Below are 23,935 nucleotides of genomic sequence, written 5' to 3'. Positions count from 1 at the left end.
GACCAGGAGACCTTAGGACGGTCAGGTCAGCGTGGCCTCCCCTAGAGTCCTAGCCGGAGGGCTCAGAGCGAGCGTGGTCCCAGTGTTAGGAGGCAGTGTAGCCCGGAGGCCATACCTCTTTAGGTATCGGGTGGAAAGCAGAGGTCGCAAACGGGTTTTGATTCCTTACCCGTACCCGGCCGCACCAGGGTCGCAAATGGGTACCCGTACCCGGCCGTACCCGTACCCTACCCGTACCCAGCCGGGATTTGGGTAGGGTACGGGTATGGGGACCCGATTGCGACCTCTGGGATGAAGCCATGTTGCAGGCGCGGGGGGGTTGATTCTAGGAACTTGAATTGTGAGAAGAGACAAGACGTTGGGAAATGAGTGACAAACGGTGACTCACCAGTGACTCACGGCCTACCCGTACCCGGCCGTACCCTACCCGTACCCGGCCGGGTACGGGTATCGGGTACCTGATTGCGACCTCTGGGATGAAGCCATGTTGCGGGCGTGGGTGGCTTGATTCTAGGAACTTGAATTGTGAGAAGAGACAAGACGTTGGGAAATGAGTGACAAACGGTGACTCACCAGTGACTCACGGCCTACCCGTACCCGTACCCGGCCGCACCAGGGTCGCAAACGGGTATCGGGTAGGGTACGGGTATCCGATACCCGATTGCGACCTCTGGTGGAAGGGGCCGTTACCCCTTTGTGTTAGGGACCTTGTATTCAGTGTAGTTTAATAAATACAGGAAAACCTTGGATTGCGAGTAACTTGATCTGCGAGTGTTTTGCAAGACGAGCAACATTTTTTAAATTATTATTTATTTGATAAACGAGCGAGGTCTTGCAATACGAGTACTGTAGTACGTACAGTATCCGCTTTGTCTGCCGAGCGTCACGTGATCACAACTGAGCCGATGGTTCTCTCTCTCTCTTGCTGCGGGATTGTGGGTAATCGTCTCCCATGTTCGGTCTCAGTCGGCGTGCGTCACTCGTATAGTCAACATTCGTGCGAGCGTACACTGTCTACTATAGTGCGGTGACCACGTGTGTGTGTGCGTAAAGCATTCTTTTAATTTGTGTCCAAGTGTAGTGACTGTTCTTTAGTAGCTGTACTGCAAGTGAAAGTCGTCCTACACAACAACCCTCCTCTCGTCTCCCTCACACCAGCCACGGTCAAATTTAATTAAGAAATTTGATTACTTTATACTACATTTAAATAATACAAATATAAAAAAGGTATTTTGTAGTAATCATTTTTATATGAATACAGTATTTTTGCGTTGTGGAACGAATCATCTGAGTTTCCATTATTTCTTATGGGGAAATTCGCTTTGATATACGAGTGCTTTGATATACGAGTGCTTTGGATTACGAACACATTTTCAGAACGAATTATAATGCTCGCAATCCAAGGTTTTACTGTATTCTGTTTCCTCACCTAGGGTCTCCTCTAGTTCCTGACTCACTACACTACTGTAGATTTCCACATGATGATGATGATTCACTTGGTTGAACTATGATTTGTGATGGTCAGGGTGACTTCTTTGTGCTGTGTACGCCTTTTGGCGTCCTCTGGTCTAGCACCAATTGAGACGAGGCTCAAAAGAAAGCCGTCTCTGGTGTGGACCAATCAATTTCAAGGACAATGTCAACGCAGTAAAACCTCGGAGATCGAATGCCCCAGAACTCAAACAATTTGGTGATCGAACAAAAATTTCGACCATTTTTTGTCCCCGGACATCGAACAAAAATTCGGAGGTCGAACAACTGGAAGAACCTGTTTGGGCCAAGACGTGTAACCAGGGACAAAGGCGATTGACCCAGTTTACACGCAGCTCTCGCCCAGTGCAGACCCGCAAAACATCGTTCCGTTAACTTTTTCGTTAATTTCATTTATTTTAGTGTTTTTTTTTTGTGTTTAACCATACACAATGGCTCCTGAAAAGGTTAGTAGCAGTGATAAGCAGAGGTCGCAAACGGGTTTTGATTCCTTACCCGTACCCGTACCCGGCCGCACCAGGGTCGCAAACGAGTACCCGTACCCAGCCGGGTACGGGTACCCGTTCCCTACCCGAAATGAGTGACAAACGGTGACTCACCAGTGACTCACGGCCTACCCGTACCCGTACCTGGCCGCACCAGGGTCACAAACGGCTACCCGTACCTGTACCCGTACCCGACCGGGTACGGGTAGCCGGGTATCAGGTAGGGTACGGGTATCGGGTACCCGATTGCGACCTCTGGTGATAAGCCAAAAATGAAGGTTTAGTTTTAATGGAGGGGGACTTCCCTTCCAAGCAACACTGACACCTCCTCCTCCTCCCCTCCTCACCACCTCCCACTGAAGCCATCCACTCTCCTTACTACAGGTAAAATGAAGTTCAATGTTAATTTATTCTATTAATTATAAATGTGTTGCTTGTTTTTTGTATGCTTTTATGTACTGTACTGTTTTGTAATATTGTAAACTTTGTGTAAAAATGGTCCATAATAGGAGCATCCTTGAGTGGGGAACCAATCTATGCTATTTCCATTCATTCTTATGGGGACAATTGATTCGGTGTTCGAACAAATCGGTGTTCGAACACGGTTTTGGAACGAATTAAGTTCGATCTCCGAGGTACCACTGTATATTATCAGAGTGGTTTTTTGTTTGCATTTTGAAGACACGTGTATTGTGGTTATTGCAGACATGATTCCTTGTTAAAAGGTTTCAGTTTTGTTGCCAGAAAAAAGGGGGAAAACCCCTATTATTATACTATATAGCAGCTCAGTGGGACCTTACACCTGATAAAATAAAAAAAAATAGTTTAAAAGTTTAAAAGTACTATACTATGAGACATCTCCTTTACCAGTGGCAAAATATAGTAATAGGTTTTTACCCTTTCAACTGGTACAAAAACTGACACCTTTATACAAGGCATCATGTTTGCAATAACCACAACACAAGCAGTCAAAATGCAAACAAAAAGAAACAACTCTGATAATGATAATGATATGCACTGTCCTTGAAGTTGATTGGTCCACACCCGAGACAGCTTTTCTTAGAGCCTAGTCTCCATTGGTGTTGGACCAGATGACGCCAAAAGGCGTACAATTCAAAGACAGCGCACTATCAGAGTATTGAGAGCTCGGGGTAAGCATTTACACTATGAGACCTCCTTTACCAGTGGCAAAATATAGTGGTAGGTTTTTACCCTTTAAACTGGTACAAAAACTGTCATTATCAGAGTTGTTTCTTTTTGTTTACATTTTAACTGCTTGTGTTGTGGTTATTGCAAACATTATGCCTTGTATAAAGGTGTCAGTTTTGTACCAGTTGAAAGGGTAAAAACCTCTTACTACAGTTTAAAAGTATTTAGAGTAATTGTCTGCTGATACAAGTTTCTAAATGATGATGATGCGCTCACTCCACTGAGCTTTCATTTGTCATAGCCAGGCCAACTTCTGAATAAAACAGATGCTTTATAGCATCTTCTTGGTTCTTTCGGTAAAGTCACGTAGAAGGGAAGTAATAAAATAATAAAAATAAAATAATTTATTATTATTTTATTATTCCCTTCTACGTGACTTTACCGAAAGAACCAAGAAGATGAATCCCTGCAGTCACGAAAGCTTTAAATCGATGCTTTATAGCAGTTCAGTGAGGCATTACCTGGTGAAATAAAAAAATATAGTGAAATAGTATGCAGAGTATTTGACTGCTACTATAATGTTTTACATGATAAGCTACTTGGCTGAGCTAACATCATTTGCGATAACCAAGTCCACTTATAAAACACATTCCTGCGGAGGGAGCTGGTAGGAACGTCGGGTTGCTCGGTCAATGGCCTGCAGGGTCAACGGCGGCGTGGTGTATTCCGCAAATATGCCCGACTGTGAGGGCGGGCACAAGCCGGCGTGAGTAGGTGAAACGTTGAGTTTTATAAGGGCACCACGGGGTGACCAGCCCCTCCCCACCCAGCCCCACCCCTCCCACCCTCCCCACCCAGCCCCACCCCTCCCCACCCAGCCCCTCCCCACCCAGCCCCACCCCCCACCCAGCCCCACCCTCCCCACCCAGCCCCTCCCCACCCTCCCCACCCAGCCCCTCCCCACCCTCCCCTCCCCACCCAGCCCCTCCCCACCCAGCCCCTCCCCACCCTGCCCTCTCCACCCAGCCCCACCCTCCCATTTTTGGGTGCATGACGGACGGACACAATAATCCCCTGTGGGCTGGTGTAACCAGGAGGTTCCTACCAGTAAAAAAAATAGCTCCTACATAGCAGTTCAGTGGGGCATTACTCCTGGTGTAAGATTTAACAAATAACAACTTAGTTCTAAAATAAGGTTTATGAAAGACCAATCACCGATCAAATCGCTGATGAAGACTGCGAATTATAATCGCGTTGAAACGTATGGATAAGAGGGGCGAGGGGGAGAGGGGCCTTTACACCTGGTGTAAGAAACAAAATGACATTGTTTATAGTTTTAAAATAAAATAAAGAAAGATCAGCCTCTTACACCAGGTGTAAAGCCCCCCCCCCCCCCCCTGGCCTATGCAGACTGCGAATTCTGAACGCGTTGAAACGTATGGATGAGGGGCAAGTGGGGGTAGGGGGTTTGGGGGGGGGGGGACGAGGGGGGGGGGGGAGGGAGGGGGAGGGGGGGGGCGAGGGGGGATGGGGGGGGGGCGAGGGGGGATGGGGAGGGGGGGATAGGGACGAGGGGAGGGGGGGATGGGGACGAGGGGGGGGGGCGAGGGGGACCTAGGGGTGGGTACGAGGGGAGCGAGGGGGGGGGATGGGGACGAGGGGGGGGTACGAGGAGGGGGGGGAGTAGGGGACGAGGGGGGGGGGACTAAGGGGAGGACTAAGGGGGGGCGAGGACGAGGGGGGGGTACGAGGAGGGGGGGGAGTAGGGGACGAGGGGGGGGGCTAAGGGGGGGAGTAGGGGGGGGGGGCGAAGGGGGGGCGAGGACGAGGGGGGGGGACTAGGGGGGTACGAGGGGGGGGGGAGTAGGGGACGAGGGGGGGGCGAGGGGGGGCGAGGACGAGGGGACTAGGGGGGTACGAGGGGGGGGGGAGTAGGGGACGAGAGAGGGGGGACTAGGGGGAGTACGAGGGGGGGGTAGGGTACGAGGGGGGGGCGAGGACGAGGGGGGGGGGGGATGAGGGGGGCGAGGACGAGGGGGGGGGCTAGGGGAGGTACGAGGGGGGGGGGGGAGTAAGGACCGAGGGGGGGACCAGGGGGGGGGGGGTACGAGGGGGGGGGGGCGAGGGGGGGGGACCAGGGGGGGGAGGGCGAGGGGGGGGACCAGGGGGGGGGGTACGAGGGGGGGGGTAAGAGACGAGGCCTCTTAAGCGAAGTGGGATATCTAAACGCAGCGGACTCCCGCACAATTTGAGCCCAGCAAACTTATCGGTCCCCGCGGGCCGCCTGAGCGAGTCACTTTCTTGTCGTCGTTTTTAAATATTGCCGCAGTGTTTTGTTTCACGTGTAACGCTTCGCATATATGTGTAAAATCTTACGAAAAAGTTTAGAAAGTTTAAGCGGCGTGAGGAGAGAGCGAGAGAGAGAGGTTTGAGGGAGAACTCCCGCTTGACGAGTCATCTCGAACGTGTGGCCATTTACGAAATTATTTTAATAAACTTTTTTTTGACGCGTTATAATTTTATTCTCTTTGCTTTTTCACGTTGCCCAACACATTTCGCGTTTAGAAGTCGACGTTTTAAAACTACAGCTCTTTCCCTCGCTTCCTTTTTACCTTAAAACAAACGGCGAGCGGAGCCGCTTTTTGGATTATGTGCAACGGCGTTTGCCGCCCAGGTTTAAGCGGCCGAGTTTTCACGATGGCACAGGAGTGCATGGAGTTGGAGTTCTGCGGCGAATCGATGCCCGAGAACGCCCTGCGACGCTCCAACAGCCTGCCCATGATCAACAACGCCTGGTGAGACGACCGATTCTATTTGGGTTCGTGAAAATGTTAAAAATGTTAAGAAATTAAATTCAGGCCTACTCCACCACCCCCCCTCCCCGTCCACAACGGAAGCCTACGGCCTTGCCTAGCGGGCTCTGCCGGCCGAGGTGCACCGCCGCCCGTTGGTGTAGAGCCATCGCACCTCCCCCCCCCCACACACTCCCACACACTCCTACACAACCACTCCGACAGCCGCTTTCACCTCTCGCGATCTGCATTTGAGACCGCAGTTGCTGCTGTTAGATGATTATTTGAACTTGTCAGCGCAGGTTTAACGAGTTTAAAGAAGTTGAAGGCGTTACACTGTCGATTTTGAAGTCTGCGTGAAGAGTGGACGACTTTTTCGACATGGCCATGATGAAGACATCCAGACCCAGTGATCGAACCCATGCCCTCTCAGCAGGCATGGGTCAGTGTCTCTGACATGGCCATCATGAACCCACACTTTATAAAGACAGACCCAGTGATTGAACCCATGCCCTCGGAGGTCATGGGTCAGTGTCTCTGACATGGCCATCACGAACCCACACTTTATAAAGACAGCCAGACCCAGTGCTTGAACCCATGCCCTCTCAGCAGGCATGGGTCAATGTCTCTGACATGGCCATCACGAACCCATACTTTATAGAGACAGCGCGTGTCTCTCTCCCCGTGTCTCACTCTGCGTGTCTCACTCTGTGTGTCTCACTCTGCCTGTCTCTCTCTGCGTGTCTCTCTCTGCGCGTGTCTCTCTCCGTGTCTCACTCTGCGTGTGTCTCTCCCGTATCTCACTCTGCGTGTCTCTCTCCGTGTCTCTCTCTGCGCGTGTCTCTCTCCGTGTCTCTCTCTGCGCGTGTCTCTCTCCGTATCTCACTCTGCGTGTCTCTCCCCCGTATCTCACTCTGCGTGTCTCTCTCTGCGTATCTCTCCCCCGTGTCTTTCTCTGCGCGTGTCTCTCTCCGTGTCTCACTCTGCGTGTGTCTCCCCCGTGTCTCACTCTTCGTGTGTCTTTCTCCGTGTCTCACTCTGCGTGTGTCTCCCCCGTGTCTCACTCTGCGTGTGTCTCCCCCGTGTCTCACTCTGTGCGTGTCTCTCCCGTGTCTCACTCTGCGCGTGTCTCTCCCCCGTGTCTCACTCTGCGTGTCTCTCTCTGCGTGTCTCTCCCCCGTGTCTTTCTCTGCGCATGTCTCTCTCCGTGTCTCACTCTGCGTGTGTCTCCCCCGTGTCTCACTCTGTGCGTGTCTCTCCCCCGTGTCTTTCTCTGCGCATGTCTCTCTCCGTGTCTCACTCTGCGCGTGTCTCTCCCCCGTGTCTCACTCTGTGCGTGTCTCCCCCGTGTCTCACTCTGCGTGTGTCTCCCCCGTGTCTCACTCTGCGCGTGTCTCTCCCCCGTGTCTCACTCTGTGCGTGTCTCCCCCGTGTCTCACTCTGCGTGTGTCTCCCCCGTGTCTCACTCTGTGCGTGTCTCTCTCCGTGTCTCACTCTGTGCGTGTCTCCCCCGTGTCTCACTCTGTGCGTGTCTCTCCCCCGTGTCTTTCTCTGCGCATGTCTCTCTCCGTGTCTCACTCTGCGCGTGTCTCTCCCCCGTGTCTCACTCTGTGCGTGTCTCCCCCGTGTCTCACTCTGCGTGTGTCTCCCCCGTGTCTCACTCTGCGCGTGTCTCTCCCCCGTGTCTCACTCTGTGCGTGTCTCCCCCGTGTCTCACTCTGCGTGTGTCTCCCCCGTGTCTCCCTCTGTGCGTGTCTCTCTCCGTGTCTCACTCTGTGCGTGTCTCCCCCGTGTCTCACTCTGCGTGTGTCTCCCCCGTGTCTCACTCTGTGCGTGTCTCTCTCCGTGTCTCACTCTGTGCGTGTCTCTCCCCCGTGTCTCACTCTGCGTGTGTCTCCCCCGTGTCTCACTCTGCGTGTGTCTCCCCCGTGTCTCACTCTGTGCGTGTCTCTCCCGTGTCTCACTCTGCGCGTGTCTCTCCCCCGTGTCTCACTCTGCATGTCTCTCCCCCGTGTCTCACCCTTCGTGTCTCTCCCCCGTGTCTCTCCTCCGTGTCTGTCCCCCGTGTCTCTCTCTGCGCGTGTCTCTCCACCGTGTCTCACTCTGCGTGTCTCTCCACCGTGTCTCACTCTGCGTGTGTCTCTCCCCCGTGTCTCTCCCCCGTGTCTCACTCTGCGCGTGTCTCTCCCCCATGTCTCACTCTGCGTGTCTCTCCCCCGTGTCTCTCCCCCGTGTCTCTCCCCCGTGTCTCACTCTGCGTGTCTCTCCACCGTGTCTCTCTCTGCGCGTGTCTCTCCACCGTGTCTCACTCTTTGCGTGTCTCTCCCCCGTGTCCGTGCAGCGAGAGCTTCCAGGTCACCGTGCCCGGCTTTCCCCGCCCGCGCAGAAACAGCGTCAGCCTCTCGGGGGGACACTCTCTGGTGAGACCCACGGTCTCCCTCGCCCGTCTCGCCCGTGACCCAGAGGTCGCAACCGGGTACCCGATACCCGTACCCTACCCGATACCTGGCTACCCGTACCCGGCCGGGTACGGGTAGCCGTTTGCGACCCTGGTGCGGCCGGGTACGGGTACGGGTAGACCGTGAGTCACTGGTGAGTCACCGTTTGTCACTCATTTCCCAACGTCTTGTCTCTTCTCACAATTCAAGTTCCTAGAATCAACCCACCCGCGCCTGCAACATGGCTTCATCCCAGAGGTCGCAATCAGGTACCCGATACCCGTACCCTACCCGTTACCCGGCCGGGTACGGGTAGGGTGCGGGTACGGGTAGCCGGGTATCGGGTAGGGTACGGGTACCCATTTGCGACCCTGGTACGACCGGGTACGAGTAAGGAACCCATTTGCGACCTCTGCCGTGACCCCGTGTTGTCTCGCTCGTCCCGGAACTCGTCTCGTCCCAGTGTCTCCTTTGTCACTCCCAAGGACCACGTCCTCCGTGCGTCTTCTCGCTAGCGGCCTGTGGTCACCGCGGCGCTTTCGGGCGCGCCGCTTTTGCGGCCGTCTGGAACGCTCTCTTCCGTCCGATGTTAGGACGCCACTGGGCGCTGTGTTGCCACTTTTAAATCGTCGTCGCGATTGACAAACTCGTTTTGTTTGTAGTTTGTTGAACTTCTCCCGCACCTCTGGGTAGCGCGGCTGGCTACGTACGGTGCGAAAGAAGTTGAACACACACACAGAACCCCTGTTAACTCCACCCCCGTTAACGACTCATCGCTTAACGATAGACCTCCATAGAGCCCTATGCGTAGTGTCGAGTCGTGTAGTTTGTAGTGTAGTGTAGTGTGTGGTGTGGTGTATAATGTAGTGTGGTGTATAATGTAGTGTGGTGTATAGTGTAGTGTATAGTGTAGTGTATAATGTGGTGTATAATGTAGTGTGGTGTATAATGTGGTGTAGTGTATAATATAGTGTAGTGTATAGTGTAGTGTATAATGTGGTGTATAATGTAGCGTGGTGTGTAGTGTAGTGTATAATGTGGTGTATAATATATTGTGGTGTATAATGTAGTGTAGTATATAGTGTAGTGTATAGTAGTGTATAGTGTAGTGTGGTGTGTAGTGTAGTATATAGTGTAGTGTAAATCGCTTGCCGTCGAGAACAGATTCATAGTTTGTTGAAAGAGAGAGAGCGGAGGGGGGTGGAGGGGGGTCCTGCTCAGAGGTCGCAACCGGATACCCGATACCCGTACCCTACCCGATACCCGGCTACCCGTACCCGACTGGGTACGGGTAAGGAATCAAAACCCGTTTGCGACCTCTGCCGTGACCTCGTGTTGTCTCGGCCGGGTATGGGTACGGGTACCCGTTTGGGACCCTGGTGCGGCCGGGTACGGGTAGACCGTGAGTCACCGGTGAGTAACCGTTTGTCACTCATTTCGGGTAGGGTACAGGTAGGATACGGCTACCTGTACCCGGCCGGGTACGGGTACCCATTTGCGACCCTGGTGCGGCCGGGTACGGGTAAGGAATCAAAACCCGTTTGCGACCTCTGGTCCTGTCCTACTGACGCTTTACCTCCCCGACTGCCCTGCGCCCCCCCCCTGCCCCCCCCCCCCCGCCCGCGCCTCAGGAGGAGGGGATGGACATGATGAACAGGGAGTCCACTGCCCAAGACAGGTAAGCGTCGACCTAAATTTCCCCGCCGGGCCCAACGACAAACGGCAAAAAATCAGCAGCAACAGCAGAAACCGAACGATTCTCTCAACTGCGGTGTGAACGCCCCCCCCCCCCCCCCCCCCGATCGATAAGGGACACCCCACGGACAGTCCCGTGTCGCGGACCAATCTACGGGGATGTCCGTCGCCCGGTATACAGGAGGTCGTGGGTTCGAACCCTACCGCCAATGCCTGTTGTATATTTGGAGTTTGCGAAACGCCGGGTTGTCCTTCGCCTGGTTTACAGGAGGTCGTGGGTTCGATTCTGACCCTGACAATTCCTGTATTTTTGCATGATGCTAACTACCTCGCCCGGTATACAGGAGGTCGTGGGTTCGAACCCTACCGCCAATGCCTGTTGTATATTTGGAGTTTGCGAAACGCCGGGTTGTCCTTCGCCTGGTTTACAGGAGGTCGTGGGTTCGATTCTGACCCTGACAATTCCTGTATTTTTGCATGATGCTAACTACCTCGCCCGGTATACAGGAGGTCGTGGGTTCGAACCCTACCGCCAATGCCTGTTGTATATTTGGAGTTTGCGAAACGCCGGGTTGTCCTTCGCCTGGTTTACAGGAGGTCGTGGGTTCGATTCTGACCCTGACAATTCCTGTATTTTTGCATGATGCTAACTACCTCGCCCGGTATACAGGAGGTCGTTGGTTCGAACCCTACTGCTAATGCCTGTTGTGTATTTGGAGTTCGTGAATCAACGGGGTTGTCCGTCGCCTGGTATACAGGAGGTCGTGGGTTCGATTCTGACCCTGACAATTCCTGTATTTTTGCATGATGCTAACTACCTCGCCCGGTATACAGGAGGTCGTGGGTTCGAACCCTACTGCTAATGCCTGTTGTGTATTTGGAGTTCGTGAATCAACGGGGTTGTCCGTCGCCTGGTATACAGGAGGTGGTGGGTTCGATTCTGACCCTGACAATTCCTGTATTTTTGCATTATGCTAACTACCTCGCCTGGTATACAGGAGGTCGTGGGTTCGAACCCTCCCGGCAATGCCTGTTGTGTATTTGGAGTTTGTGAATCTACGGGGATGTCCGTCGCCTGGTATACAGGAGGTCGTGGGTTCGAATCGTACCGCTAATGCCTGTTGTGTATTTGGAGTTTGCGATTCGACGGGGATGTCCGTCAACACACAAACACAGCACGGTTGGATACGTACAGTGTGAAAGATGTTCTGCGTACGTGCGTCGTGTAATAATTGCGTGTGCCCTTTCGCCCTGTCTGCCGCTTCGACAGAGACGTGCAGGCCGCCATGCAGGTCGGCCAGCCTTGGGAAGACTTCTCCCTGGTGAGCATCCCCTACCCCGGCAGGCGACGCCGTGACCTCGTCCCTCGCTCGCTTGGAGTGCGGCTGCGAAACAACGGCCATCTCGGTCCCGGCCGGCCTGTCTGATCGGCGTGGTCGCCACGGGGCGCGTGGTGAACTTAGGGAGATGTCCAACCTACGAGGCTTGCGAGCTCGGCATTTATTTGAAAGGGGGAGCTTGGAGATCTATGTTTTTGGAGGGGCGCTTTCATATCCGGACAGCAGAGTGGAGAGGGGGGGGGGGCATCTTTAATAAGAGGTTTTTTTGTTCGTTACTAGTACAGCACTAACCGGTTGCTGTGTGTTGGAGAGTTAAACCCACTACAACATTTACAACTCGTTACTAGTACAGCACTAACCGGTTGCTGTGTGTTGGAGAGTTAAACCCACTACGACATTTACAATTCGTTACTAGTACAGCACTAACCGGTTGCTGTGTGTTGGGGAGTTAAACCCAGTACTACATTTACAATTCGTTACTAGTGCAGCACTAACCGGTTGCTGTGTGTTGGAGAGTTAAACCCACTACGACATTTACAATTCGTTACTAGTACACCACTAACCGGTTGCTGTGTGTTGGAAAGTTAAACCCACTACAACATTTACAATTCGTTACTAGTACAGCACTAACCGGTTGCTGTGTGTTGGGGAGTTAAACCCACTACAACATTTACAATTCGTTACTAGTACAGCACTAACCGGTTGCTGTGTGTTGGAGAGTTAAACCCACTACAACATTGACAATTCGTTACTAGTACAGCACTAACCGGTTGCTGTGTGTTGGAGAGTTAAACCCACTACGACATTTACAATTCGTTACTAGTACAGCACTAACCGGTTGCTGTGTGTTGGAGAGTTAAACCCACTACAACATTTACAATTCGTTACTAGTACAGCACTAACCGGTTGCTGTGTGTTGGAGAGTTAAACCCACTACAACATTTACAATTCGTTACTAGTACAGCACTAACCGGTTCCTGTGTGTTGGAGAGTTAAACCCACTACAACATTTACAATTCGTTACTAGTACAGCGTGTGTTGGAGAGTTAAACTCACTACAACATTTACAATCTGAGAACCAACGTTTTTCGCCAGTAATTACAACAGGCTTCATCGGGTGGACACTAATGAATTGGCACGTTCTGTTTCAGCGACAAACCCCTGCGGTGGCTAGGAGATGTTAACTACCTCGCCCGGTATACAGGAGGTCGTGGGTTCGATTCTGACCCTGTGACGATGCCTGTATTTTGGCACGATGTTAACTACCTCGCCCGGTATACAGGAGGTCGTGGGTTCGAGTCTGACCCTGATGCCTGTATTTTGGCATGATGCTAACTACCTCGCCTGGTATACAGGAGGTCGTGGGTTCGATTCTGACCCTGACAATTCCTGTATTTTTGCATGATGTTAACTACCTCGCCCGGTATACAGGAGGTCGTGGGTTCGAACCCTACCGCTAATGCCTGTTGTGTATTTGGAGTTTGCGAATCACTCTCTCCGCGTAGTCGCGTTAATTTTTTTTCCGGGTTCTCCGGTTTTCCCCTCCACATTTAGAATCGATTTCACGTTTTGAGTTCCTTTTGCTGATTAAAATTTCCACGTGAGGATGGTAACCCACCACTTGCTTGAGCTGATTTCATTTGGCTTCTGAAAAAACGAGCCGCTGCATCGCGGCTGAGTGGAGCCTCATCTGGTAAAATATAAAAATAGTCACGTAGCATCTCGAGTATTTGGACGCTACTATAAGTTTCCACATGGTGGTGGTGATGGTGGTGGTGATTGTGATGGCGATTGTGATGGTGGTAATGATGATGGTGGTGATGGCTGCGATGGCGGTGACGACGACGACGATGATGATGTTGATGGTGGTGGTGGTGATGGTGGTATGATGGTGGTAGTGGTGGTATGATGGTGGTGATGGTGGTGGTGATGATGATGGTCGTGGTGATGATGATGGTGGTAATGATGGTGGTGATGATGATGGTGGTGATGATTGTGATTGTGATGGTGATGATGATGATGATGGTGGTGATGATGATGATGGTGGTGATGATAATGATGATGATGGTGGTGATGATAATGATGGTGGTGATGATGATGGTGGTGATGATGATGATGGTGGTGATGATGATGGTGATGATGATGATGGTGGTGATGTAGATGATGGTGGTGATGATGGTGGTGATGGCAATGGTGGTATGATGGTGGTGATTGTGGTGATGGCGGCGATGGCGGCGACGACGACGATGATGATGATGGTGATGATTCTGGTGGTGATGATGATGACGGTGACGGTGTCGTCGTCTTGTGTGCGTCGTTGCCTGCGGTGCGTCAGTGCGAGCAGATGTGCGACGCTGAGAGGCCGGCCGCGCCGACGGCTGCGTTGTCGACGCAGCGACGCACCGACTCGTTCCCACCACCACCACCTCTACCACCTCCACCGCCGTCGTGCCCAGCGGCTGCGGCGTCGTCATCGAACACTCGCGCCTTCAGCCGGGTAACAATGACGAGGGTCCCCCGTGTAGCCTCTTACAGGCTGTGGGGAAAGTGCTGTTGGTAGCGAGCGGCACCTATAGACACACAGACAAAGGTCCCCCGTGTAGCCTTTAACAGGATGTAGGGGCAAGTGCTGTTAGTAGCGAGCACTTGGATTTTCTGTTTGCACATAGTCACTTTGAGATGTTTTCTTGTTCATGTTTTTTTGTTTATTGCGGTTGCACCCGATTCAAGAGCCGAATGGCTCACAGGGCTATACCTAATACATGAACTTTGAACTTTGAGCAGCACCTATAGACACAGACAAAGGTCCCCCGTGTAGCCTCTAACAGACTGTAGGGGCAAGTGCTGTTAGCGAGCACCTACGAAGGCCGGCACTGTGGCACACGAGGGGGTGGGTGGCCAGCACCACTCCCGGCTGCCTTTGTCTCCCCAGTGGCGATGTCTACTGCACACCACACCAGGTACTCGTTTGCGGCCGAGTCGACCTAGGGGAGGCCCAGGACCGGTTCAGGTAATCGTCACTGGCGGTGTTGGCCGTGAGCGAGAATCGAACTCAGGTCACAGCCGGCTTCGTAGCGCTAACCGCTACAACTACTGCTCCCCATAACTATGCTAACACGAAGACACGCACGCAGACGCGCGTGTGTGTGTGTGCGCGTGTAAGTCGTAACCCTGCTCCCCCCTCTCTTCCCCCCACCACCAACCCCAATCCACCTCCCCCCCGTGTCCCCGTAGCAGCTGTTAGCTCCGTCGTTGCAGCAGGCGGTGGTGAGTGGAGGGGGGGGAGCGTTCTTCCAGCGGAGGCCGCAGCCTGCGTGAGTGAGCAGCACCAGTTACACGCACACACGCACGTACACACGCGTACGTACACACGCGCACACACGTACGTACGTACACGTACGTACGCGTAAGTACGTACGTACACACGCGCACGTACGTACACACGCGCACGTACGTACACGCATATACGTACACACGCACATACGTACACGTACGTACACACACGCACGCACGCACACGTACACACACGCACGTACGTACACGCACGTACACACACGTACGTACGCACACACACGAACGTACGTACACACATGTACGTACACACACGCACATACGTACGCGTACGTACGTACACATACATGCACGTACACACACACACACGTACGTACACGTACGTACACACGCATGTGCGTACAAAGACGAAGATCACCCCCCCCCCCCCCCCCATAGCCTTAACATTTCCATCATGACACGGTAGTTGCCACTGGTTCTTCACGTTCTGTAGATGTAGCTGCCACTGGTTCTTCACGTTCTGTAGATGTAGATGCCATTGGTTCTTAACGTTCTGCAGATGTAGATGCCACTGATTCTTCATGTTCTGCAGATGTAGATGCCACTGGTTCTTCACGTTCTGCAGATGTAGATGCCACTGGTTCTTCACGTTCTGCAGATGTAGATGCCACTGGTTCTTCAGGTTCTGCAGATGTAGATGCCACTGGTTCTTCACGTTCTACAGATGTAGATGCCACTGGTTCTTCACGTTCTGCAGATGTAGATGCCACTGGTTCTTCACGTTCTGTAAATGTAGATGCCACTGATTCTTCACGTTATGTAGATGCCACTGGTTCCTCATGTTCTGTAGATGTAGATGCCACTGGTTCTTCACGTTCTATAGATGTAGATGCCACTGGTTCTTCACGTTCTGCAGATGTAGATGCCACTGGTTCTTCACGTTCTGCAGATGTAGATGCCACTGGTTCTTTGTGTTCTGCAGATGTAGATGCCACTGGTTCTTCACGTTCTGTAGATGCCACTGGTTTTTCACGTTCTGCAGATGTAGATGCCACTGGTTCTTCACGTTCTACAGATGTAGATGCCACTGGTTCTTTGCGTTCTGCAGATGTAGATGCCACTGGTTCTTCACGTTCTGCAGATGTAGATACCACTGGTTCTTCACGTTCTACAGATGTAGATGCCACTGGTTCTTCACGTTCTGCAGATGTAGATGCCACTTGTTCTTCACGTTCTGCAGATGTAGATGCCACTGGTTCCTCATGTTCTGCAGATGTAGATGCCACTGGTTCTTCAGTTCTACAGATGTAGATGCCACTGATTTTTCACGTTCTGTAGATGCCACTGGTTCTTCACGTTCTGTAGATGCCACTGGTTCTTCACGTTCTGTAGATGCCACTGGTTCTTCATGTTCTGCAGATGCCACTGGTTCTTCACGTTCTGCAGATGTAGATGCCACTGGTTCCTCATGTTCTGCAGATGTAGATGCCACTGGTTCTTCACGTTCTACAGATGTAGATGCCACTGGTTCTTCACGTTCTGTAGATGCCACTGGTTCTTCACGTTCTGTAGATGCCACTGGTTCTTCACGTTCTGTAGATGCCACTGGTTCTTCACGTTCTGCAGATGCCACTGGTTCTTCACGTTCTGTAGATGCCACTGGTTCTTCACGTTCTGCAGATGCCACTGGTTCTTCACGTTCTGTAGATGCCACTGGTTCTTCACGTTCTGTAGATGCCACTGGTTCTTCACGTTCTGTAGATGCCACTGGTTCTTCACGTTCTGTAGATGCCACTGGTTCTTCACGTTCTGTAGATGCCACTGGTTCTTCACGTTCTGTAGATGCCACTGGTTCTTCACGTTCTGTAGATGCCACTGGTTCTTGGCGTTCTGCATCATTTACGAGGTGGAACCGGTTTCCCCGCCGAGCGTTTTGCATTCAGCTTTACTTTTTCCCCGCGGCAAACGCTCTCATCACAGCGGCCGAGACGGCTCGCTCCGCCCTCAACCCGCAAGCCCGCACGTACCCCGGCAAGCACGTTCACTCCGGCTCTCCCCCCCCCCTCCCCGCAACCGCCTCCGTGTCTCCGTGTGGCGTTAGGAGGAGGAGTAACAGCCCCGGTAGCTGCCCGAGACCCGGCACCTTTGGCTGTCTCAAGCGTAAAGGTGAGCACCCCCCCCCACCCACCCCCACTGTTCACCGACAACGTGCGAGTTTTTGTCTATCGCATCAGGTTTTTGAGATATCAAATATTGTATTTTCAATAAAAACTGCGGAAGAAAAATATTAAATAAATGTGGATATCTACATAAAATGATATTATAAACACACCATCCTAAAAATACAGCACCATGTTTTAACACTAAAGCAGTCACTGACTCGCAACAACTTGCAATCATAAGTTAATTTCGGGTAAAATCAATTAAAATGGGGTATGCCAGTAGCAGAAAAATGAGATGTGATAGAGCAAATCTGAGATCAGATTTGGAATCGGCACCCTGAAATTAGTCTAAAACAGCTGCAAAAGTCCAGGCCAGAAAAAAATATTTTTTTTTGTTGACCAGTGTTATTATTGCACGGTCCTAAGCTTGCTTGCTTAGGACCGTGCAAATCTTTCGGTCGTTTTTTAACCCACTTCCCGTGATCCAATCGAGCTGACATTTTGCACACAGACTCGTGCGTGACAATGCATTTTCGTGAAAAAATAGGGAAAAAAATTAAATATTTACTTACCAATTGCTTAATGCTGGCATGCAATCATCTGACCCATAGGTGGCAGCCATCTCAAGCCAGAGGACGAGAGGACTCTAGCCGCCACGCATATAAAGGATTTATAGTGAAAAACTTTGTTTTTACGGGTTAATTTTTCTACCCTACGTGACTTTACCGAAAGAACCAAAGAGTGGATTCATACTCTTAGTTTTGTCGGTAAAGTCACCATGTAGGTAAAAAAATGAAATTAAAATTAATAAAAATAAAATGATAAAAATCACGACGTTTCGGAGGCAACACAATTCTCCGTCATCAGGTGGGACCGTCACAGCCAGATTTGCTGCATCAAGCAAATGCATCAAGCAAATGCATCAAGCAAATGCATCAAGCAAATGCATCAAGCAAATGCATCAAGCAAATCTGGCTGTGACGGTCCCACCTGATGACGGAGACTTGTGTTGCCTCCGAAACGTCGTGATCTTATTGTTAAATTTTTTATTAATTTCAATTTTTTACCTACATTACTTTACCGAAAGAACTAAGAGTATGGATTCCTGCAGTCACGAAAGCTTCAAATCAAGATCCAACAGTTTCGTCAAGGCTACGCGGATAAGCGTGGCTGGGTGAGATATTTATCTTGGCGTGTCGTCTTTGTGCGTGCAGTCGACCCAAGCAACGAGATGCCCTCTAAGAGGTCATTCCCAGGCCCCGTCGCGGCCGCCGCCACCTTACTCTCCACCTCGCCAGAATTTCCCATCATGCCTCACCCGCTCACGCACAGGTACGGCCCCCGAGTGACGTCCTCGCGTCAAAGTGAACGCCCACCCCGCCCCCCGTAGGTCTCCAGCGTGCCCGACTCCTTTCCCTGGTGTCTCTGACGCATCCCCGACCGCCTCTCTCACGTGCCCACCCACCCTCCCCCGCTTGTCAGGGTGGCTAGGAGATGTTGACTACCTCGCCTGGTCTACAGGAGGTCGTGGGTTCGATCCCGACCCTGACGACGCCTGCTCCTGTATATTTGGAGTCTGCGTCTCTCTCTCATCATCATCACGGTGGCTAGGAGATGTTGACTACCTCGCCTGGTACACAGGAGGTCGTGGGTTCGATCCCGACCCTGACGACGCCTGCTGCTGCTGTATATTTGGAGTCTGCGTCTCTCTCTCATCATCATCATCACGGTGGCTAGGAGATGTTGACTACCTCGCCTGTTACGCAGGAGGTCATGGGTTCGATCCTGACCCTGACGATGCCTGCTGCTGCTGTATATTTGGAGTTTGCGTCTCTCTCATCAACATCACGGCTGAAAGATGTCTCAGTGTCTCTCACACACGCCCCCTTGCGTCTCTCTCTGGTGTGTCCCCCGTGTGTCTCCTTGTCTCACACACGACCCCCCGTGTCTCTCGTGTGTCCCCCATGTGTCTCCGTGTCTCTCACAACGCCCCCTTGTGTCTCTCTCTTGTGTGTGTCCCCCGTGTGTCTCCGTGTCTCTCACAACGCCCCCCCGTGTCTCTCGTGTGTCCCCCGTGTGTCTCCTTGTCTCACACACGACCCCCCGTGTCTCTCGTGTGTCCCCCATGTGTCTCCGTGTCTCTCACAACGCCCCCTTGTGTCTCTCTCTTGTGTGTGTCCCCCGTGTGTCTCCGTGTCTCTCACAACGCCCCCCCGTGTCTCTCGTGTGTCCCCCGTGTGTCTCCCACGTGTCTTCGTGTCTCTCACAACGCCCCCTTGCGTCTCACTCTTGTGTCCCCGCCGTTCCCCCCCGCTAGCCTATCGTGGAGCAGCCTGGAGAGTGGAGGGAGCTGCAGCCCCCCACAAAAGGTGCCCCCCTCGGGACCCCAACCGGAGGCCCCGAAAGCGGACACCTTCCTGCCGCCCTTCACTCCCGCCTCGCGCCCCTCCGCCATGTGACGTCATTGTCACGGCGACGGTGGAATCGAGACTGTGCGCGGGCGGGTGACCGTCATCGGCGGGATTTGCCGCCGATGGGGCAATTTCACGTCGTTGGACGCGGCACGCAAAGGAGTGGTATCGTCGCCGGCAGGAAGTGATGTCGTCGCCGGCAGGAAGTGATGTCGACGGCGGCAGGAAGTGATGTCGGCGGCGTCATGAGGTGATTGTGTCATCGGCGGGAAGCGATGTCGTCGCCGGGAAGTGATGTCGTCGTCGGCAGGAAGTGATGTCGTCGTCGCCGGGAAGTGATGTCATCAGCGGCAGGAAGTGATGTCGTCGGCGGCAGGAAGTGATGTCGTCGTCGCCGGGAAGTGATGTCATCAGCGGCAGGAAGTGATGTCGTCGGCGGCAGGAAGTGATGTCGTCGTTGCCGGGAAGTGATGTCACCGACGAGAAGTGACGGTGGAACGTTACGTCATCCGCAGGGCGCGCGACGCCTCCCCGGCACGGTTGCAAGTGGTGTCCTCGCGACGATATCGAACGTGCGGTCCGTGGGATGCGATGTCGTCGTCTCTGGGGATGGCGCAGAGATGGGGGACGGACGGACGAGACGGACAGACGGGCGGGTGGGTGGTGACGCGTCACAACGTCTGATCAAGGTCGTCTCCCTTTTGATCGTGCGACGTTCGTATCGCGACGTTCCCCTCCTCGGGGAGGTTTTTTTTTATTTTTGAAAACGAAACTTTTTTTATGCAACATTTTTACGCTCACACCAAAAAAACCCCCGAAAAAATACGAAGATGCGCGGCAAGTAGGCGGGGTGCCGTGTGGCGAGATGTTGACTACCTCGCCTGGTGTACAGGAGGTGGTGGGTTCGATCCAGACCCTGATGACGCCTGCTGTATATGTGGAGTCTACGTCTCTCTCTCATCATCATCATCATCACGGTGGCTAGGAGATGTTGACTACCTCGCCTGGTACACAGGAGGTCGTGGGTTCGATCCCGACCTTGACGCCTGCTGCTGCTGCTGTATATTTGGAGTTTGCGTCTCATCATCATCAGAGACACGGCACGTCTGAGATGCCCGTAATGCGAACGGGACGTTGCCACAGCGGTGTAACAGTTCACAGCAAACTGAGAGCTCCAATCCAGCGGTCCTCCCAGATGTCACTTGAAGGGATCTTCTTGGAGGTAGTTCTCTGATGTCTGCTTCTGCGAACCGTTCTGTGTGTACCAGACATCACTTGAAGGGATCTTCTTGGAGGTAGTTCTCTGATGTCTGCTTCTGCGAACCGTTCTGTGTGTACCAGACGTCACTTGAAGGGATCTTCTTGGAGGTAGTTCTCTGATGTCTGCTTCTGCGAACCATTCTGTGTGTACCAGACGTCAATCTTGAAGGGATCTTCTTGGAGGTAGTTCTCTGATGTCTGCTTCTGCGAACCATTTTGTGTGTACCAGAGGTCACTTGAATGAGGAGGGATCTCAGATGTAGCCCTGCTACGTCTTCTTCCGCGGACCCTTCTGTGTGTACCAGAGGTCACTTGAATGAGGAGGGGTCTCAGATGTAGCCCTGCTACGTCTGCTTCCGCGGACCCTTCTGTGTGGACCAGAGCATCACTTGAATGAGGGGAGGGAGCGCTCTGAGGGTAGCTTTGCGATGTCCGCCTCCACGGGGCCGTTCCCTGACACGATAATCATCCGCGCTGCTTCTGCGTGAGATGCGGGCGGATTCCTTTTTGGCTCGTGATGCTACGCCGATAGCCGCAATTAGATTTCTTCCCCCACCCCGCTACCCCCCTCCACCCCCCCCCCCCCTCCTAAAGTCTGTGGTAATTTTTCTTTAAAGGCACTTTCAAGGGTCCGCGGTATAGATCGTGGAGGGAGGCACACACACACGCATTGTATGCGTCTCTTGCGTCCAGTTTTCATTTCAGGTGGCGGAAGGGTCAATGATTGCATTTCTTTTTAAACGCCCATTTGGCTTTATTGAGGATGCTACCAGCGCACGGAGTCCAACATTGGACGTTCAATTCAGTACTTGAGGACGCTACTAGCGCACGGAGTGAAACATTGAACGTTCAGTTCAGTACTTGAGGAAGCTACCAGCGCACGGAGTTAAACATTGAACGTTCAGTTCAGTACTTGAGGACGCTACCAGCGCACGGCGTGAGACATTGAACGTTCAGTTCTTGAGGATGCTACCAGCGCACGGAGTGAAACATTGAATGTTCATTTCTTGAGGACGCTACCAGCACACGGAGTGAAGCATTGAACGTTCAGTTCAGTTCTTGAGGAAGCTACCAACGTACGGAGTGAAACATTGGACGTTCAATTCAGTTCTTGAGGAAGCTACCAGCGCACGGAGTGAAACATTGAACGTTCAGTTCAGTTCTTGAGGAAGCTACCAACGCACGGAGTTAAACATTGAACGTTCAGTTCAGTACTTGAGGACGCTACCAGCGCACGGCGTGAAACATTGAACGTGCAGTACTTGAGGACGCTACCAGCGCACAGAGTGAAACATTTAACGTTCAGTTCTTGAGGAAGTTACCAGCACACAGAGTGAGACATTTAACGTTCAGTTCTTGAGGAAGCTACCAGCGCACGGAGTGAGACATTGAACGTTCAGTTCTTGAGGACGCTACCAGCGCACAGAGTGAGACTTTGAACGTTCAGTTCTTGAAGACGCTACCAGCGCACGGATTGAAACATTGAACGTTCAGTTCTTGAGGACGCTACCAGCACACGGAGTGAGACTTTGAACGTTCAGTTCTTGAGGACGCTACCAGCGCACAGAGTGAGACTTTGAACGTTCAATTCTTGAGGACACTACCAGCGCACGGAGTGAAACATTGAACGTTCAGTTCAGTTCTTGAGGAAGCTACCAGCGCACGGAGTGAAACATTGAACGTTCAGTTCAGTTCTCGAGGAAGCTACCAGCGCACGGAGTGAGACATTGAACGTTCAGTTCTTGAGGACGCTACCAGCGCACAGAGTGAGACTTTGAACGTTCAGTTCTTAAAGACGCTACCAGCGCACGGATTGAAACATTGAACGTTCAGTTCTTGAGGAAGCTACCAGCGCACGGAGTGAAAGGTTGGACGTTCAGTTCAGTTCTTGTGGACGCTACCAGCGCACGGATTGAATTCGCAGTTCTCCGATGCATGGATTGAAATCTCAGTCGGCCAACCCACGGCACCTGCTGGGTCCATCCCGTGACCTCCTGCCAGCAGCGAGCCTTCGACACTTCACGTGGCTTCGGAGTGGTGGCTAGCCGACAGAGTTCGCAACGGGTTTTGATTCCTTACCCGTACCCGGCCGCACCAGGGTCACAAGCGGGTACCTGTACCCTACCCGATACCCGGCTACCCGTACCCGGCCGGGTATCGGGTAGGGTACGGGTATCGGGTACCCGATTGTGACCTCTGCTAGCCGGACCCCTGGCCCGGCACAGGCGTCATGGCGACGTCAGCCGTCACTTTAGCGGCGAGGTTGGAGGCGTCGTCTCCCCCGTGGCGATGTTTACTGCACACCGCACCGGGTGCTCATTCGAGGCTGAGCCGACCTAGAGGGAGGCCCCGGGACCGGCTCAGATATTCGTCCACTGGTGTTGGCCGTGAGCGGGAATCGAACCCGGGTCGCCGGGTTCGTAGCGCGGCGCTAACCGCTGCGCCACCGCTCCCCACGCTCCCGATCACAACGCAGCAAAATTAATCGGGAGAAAAACGTCCTTTTTAAGAGAGGAAAAAAAATATCTTGAGGTGGCGATTTAAACAAACCGAGGTCGAATATTCGATGGAAGTGAATGGCCACGGCTTTGGGGGGGCAACGCAGGAAAAGGGCCTGGCACACTTGGCAGGGTATGTGGGGGGGCAGTGCTCGTGACCAGATAGAGGCAGTTAAATTTCGATTTAAAGCTTTCGTGACTGCAGCAGGGATTCATCTTTTTGGTTCTTTCGGTAAAGTCACGTAGAAGGGAAATAATAAAAGAATAATAATAATAAAATAATTCTCACAAGGTTTCGGCCACAACGCAAGCAGCCGTCCTCAGGTGAAGAACAGGTCTGTTGGAAAGACAGCGTCTGAATGAGGAGCCGTCCTCAGGTGAAGAACAGGTCTGTCGGAAAGACAGCGTCTGAATGAGGACGCTGTCTTTCCGACAGACCTGTTCTCATTCAGACGCTGTCTTTCCGACAGACCTGTTCTTCACCTGAGGGACGGCTGCTTGCGTTGTGGCCGAAACGTCGTGAGAATTATTTTATTATGTTTTATTTTTATTATTTCCAGTGGCATCTACATCTGCAGAACATGAAGAACCAGTGGCATCTACATCTGTAGAACGTGAAGAACCAGTGGCATCTACAGAACGTGAAGAACCAGTGGCATCTCCATCTACAGAACGTGAAGAACCAGTGGCATCTCCATCTACAGAACGTGAAGAACCAGTGGCATCTCCATCTACAGAAAGTGAGGAACCAGTGGCATCTACATCTGTAGAACGTGAAGAACCAGTGGCATCTACATCTGCAGAACGTGAAGAACCAGTGGCATCTACATCTACAGAAAGTGAGGAACCAGTGGCATCTACATCTGCAGAACGCGAAGAACCAGTGGCATCTACAGGAGATTAAACAACGACTTACGAACATA

The 23,935-nt window shown here is 52.5% G+C and overlaps 1 protein-coding gene across 2 annotated transcripts; it reads left to right on the top strand.

The window, feature by feature from the left end:
• The first annotated feature begins 5,353 nt into the window (after positions 1 to 5,353).
• Positions 5,354 to 23,103, top strand: LOC133360944 (PABIR family member 2-like). 2 transcript variants are annotated; one of them, XM_061579830.1, is made up of 9 exons: positions 5,354 to 5,920; positions 8,259 to 8,337; positions 9,987 to 10,033; positions 11,321 to 11,372; positions 13,726 to 13,887; positions 14,628 to 14,704; positions 16,783 to 16,847; positions 18,058 to 18,175; positions 19,161 to 23,103. In XM_061579830.1, the coding sequence occupies exons 1-9, from the start codon at positions 5,775 to 5,777 to the stop codon at positions 19,300 to 19,302; spliced, it is 888 nt and encodes a 295-aa protein (XP_061435814.1). In that variant the 5' UTR covers positions 5,354 to 5,774; the 3' UTR covers positions 19,303 to 23,103. The 2 variants fall into 2 exon arrangements, with proteins under 2 accessions (XP_061435814.1, XP_061435813.1); XM_061579829.1 differs by having other exon boundaries at positions 14,625 to 14,704.
• The last annotated feature ends 832 nt before the right edge of the window (positions 23,104 to 23,935 follow it).

The sequence above is a fragment of the Lethenteron reissneri genome, chromosome 70, assembly GCF_015708825.2.
Source record: "Lethenteron reissneri isolate LAM-NWPU_2019-01 chromosome 70, ASM1570882v1, whole genome shotgun sequence".
NCBI classification, from domain to species: domain Eukaryota; kingdom Metazoa; phylum Chordata; class Hyperoartia; order Petromyzontiformes; family Petromyzontidae; genus Lethenteron; species Lethenteron reissneri.
Note: the sequence above shows the minus strand (reverse complement) of the source record. Positions and strands in the feature narration are given on the sequence as shown.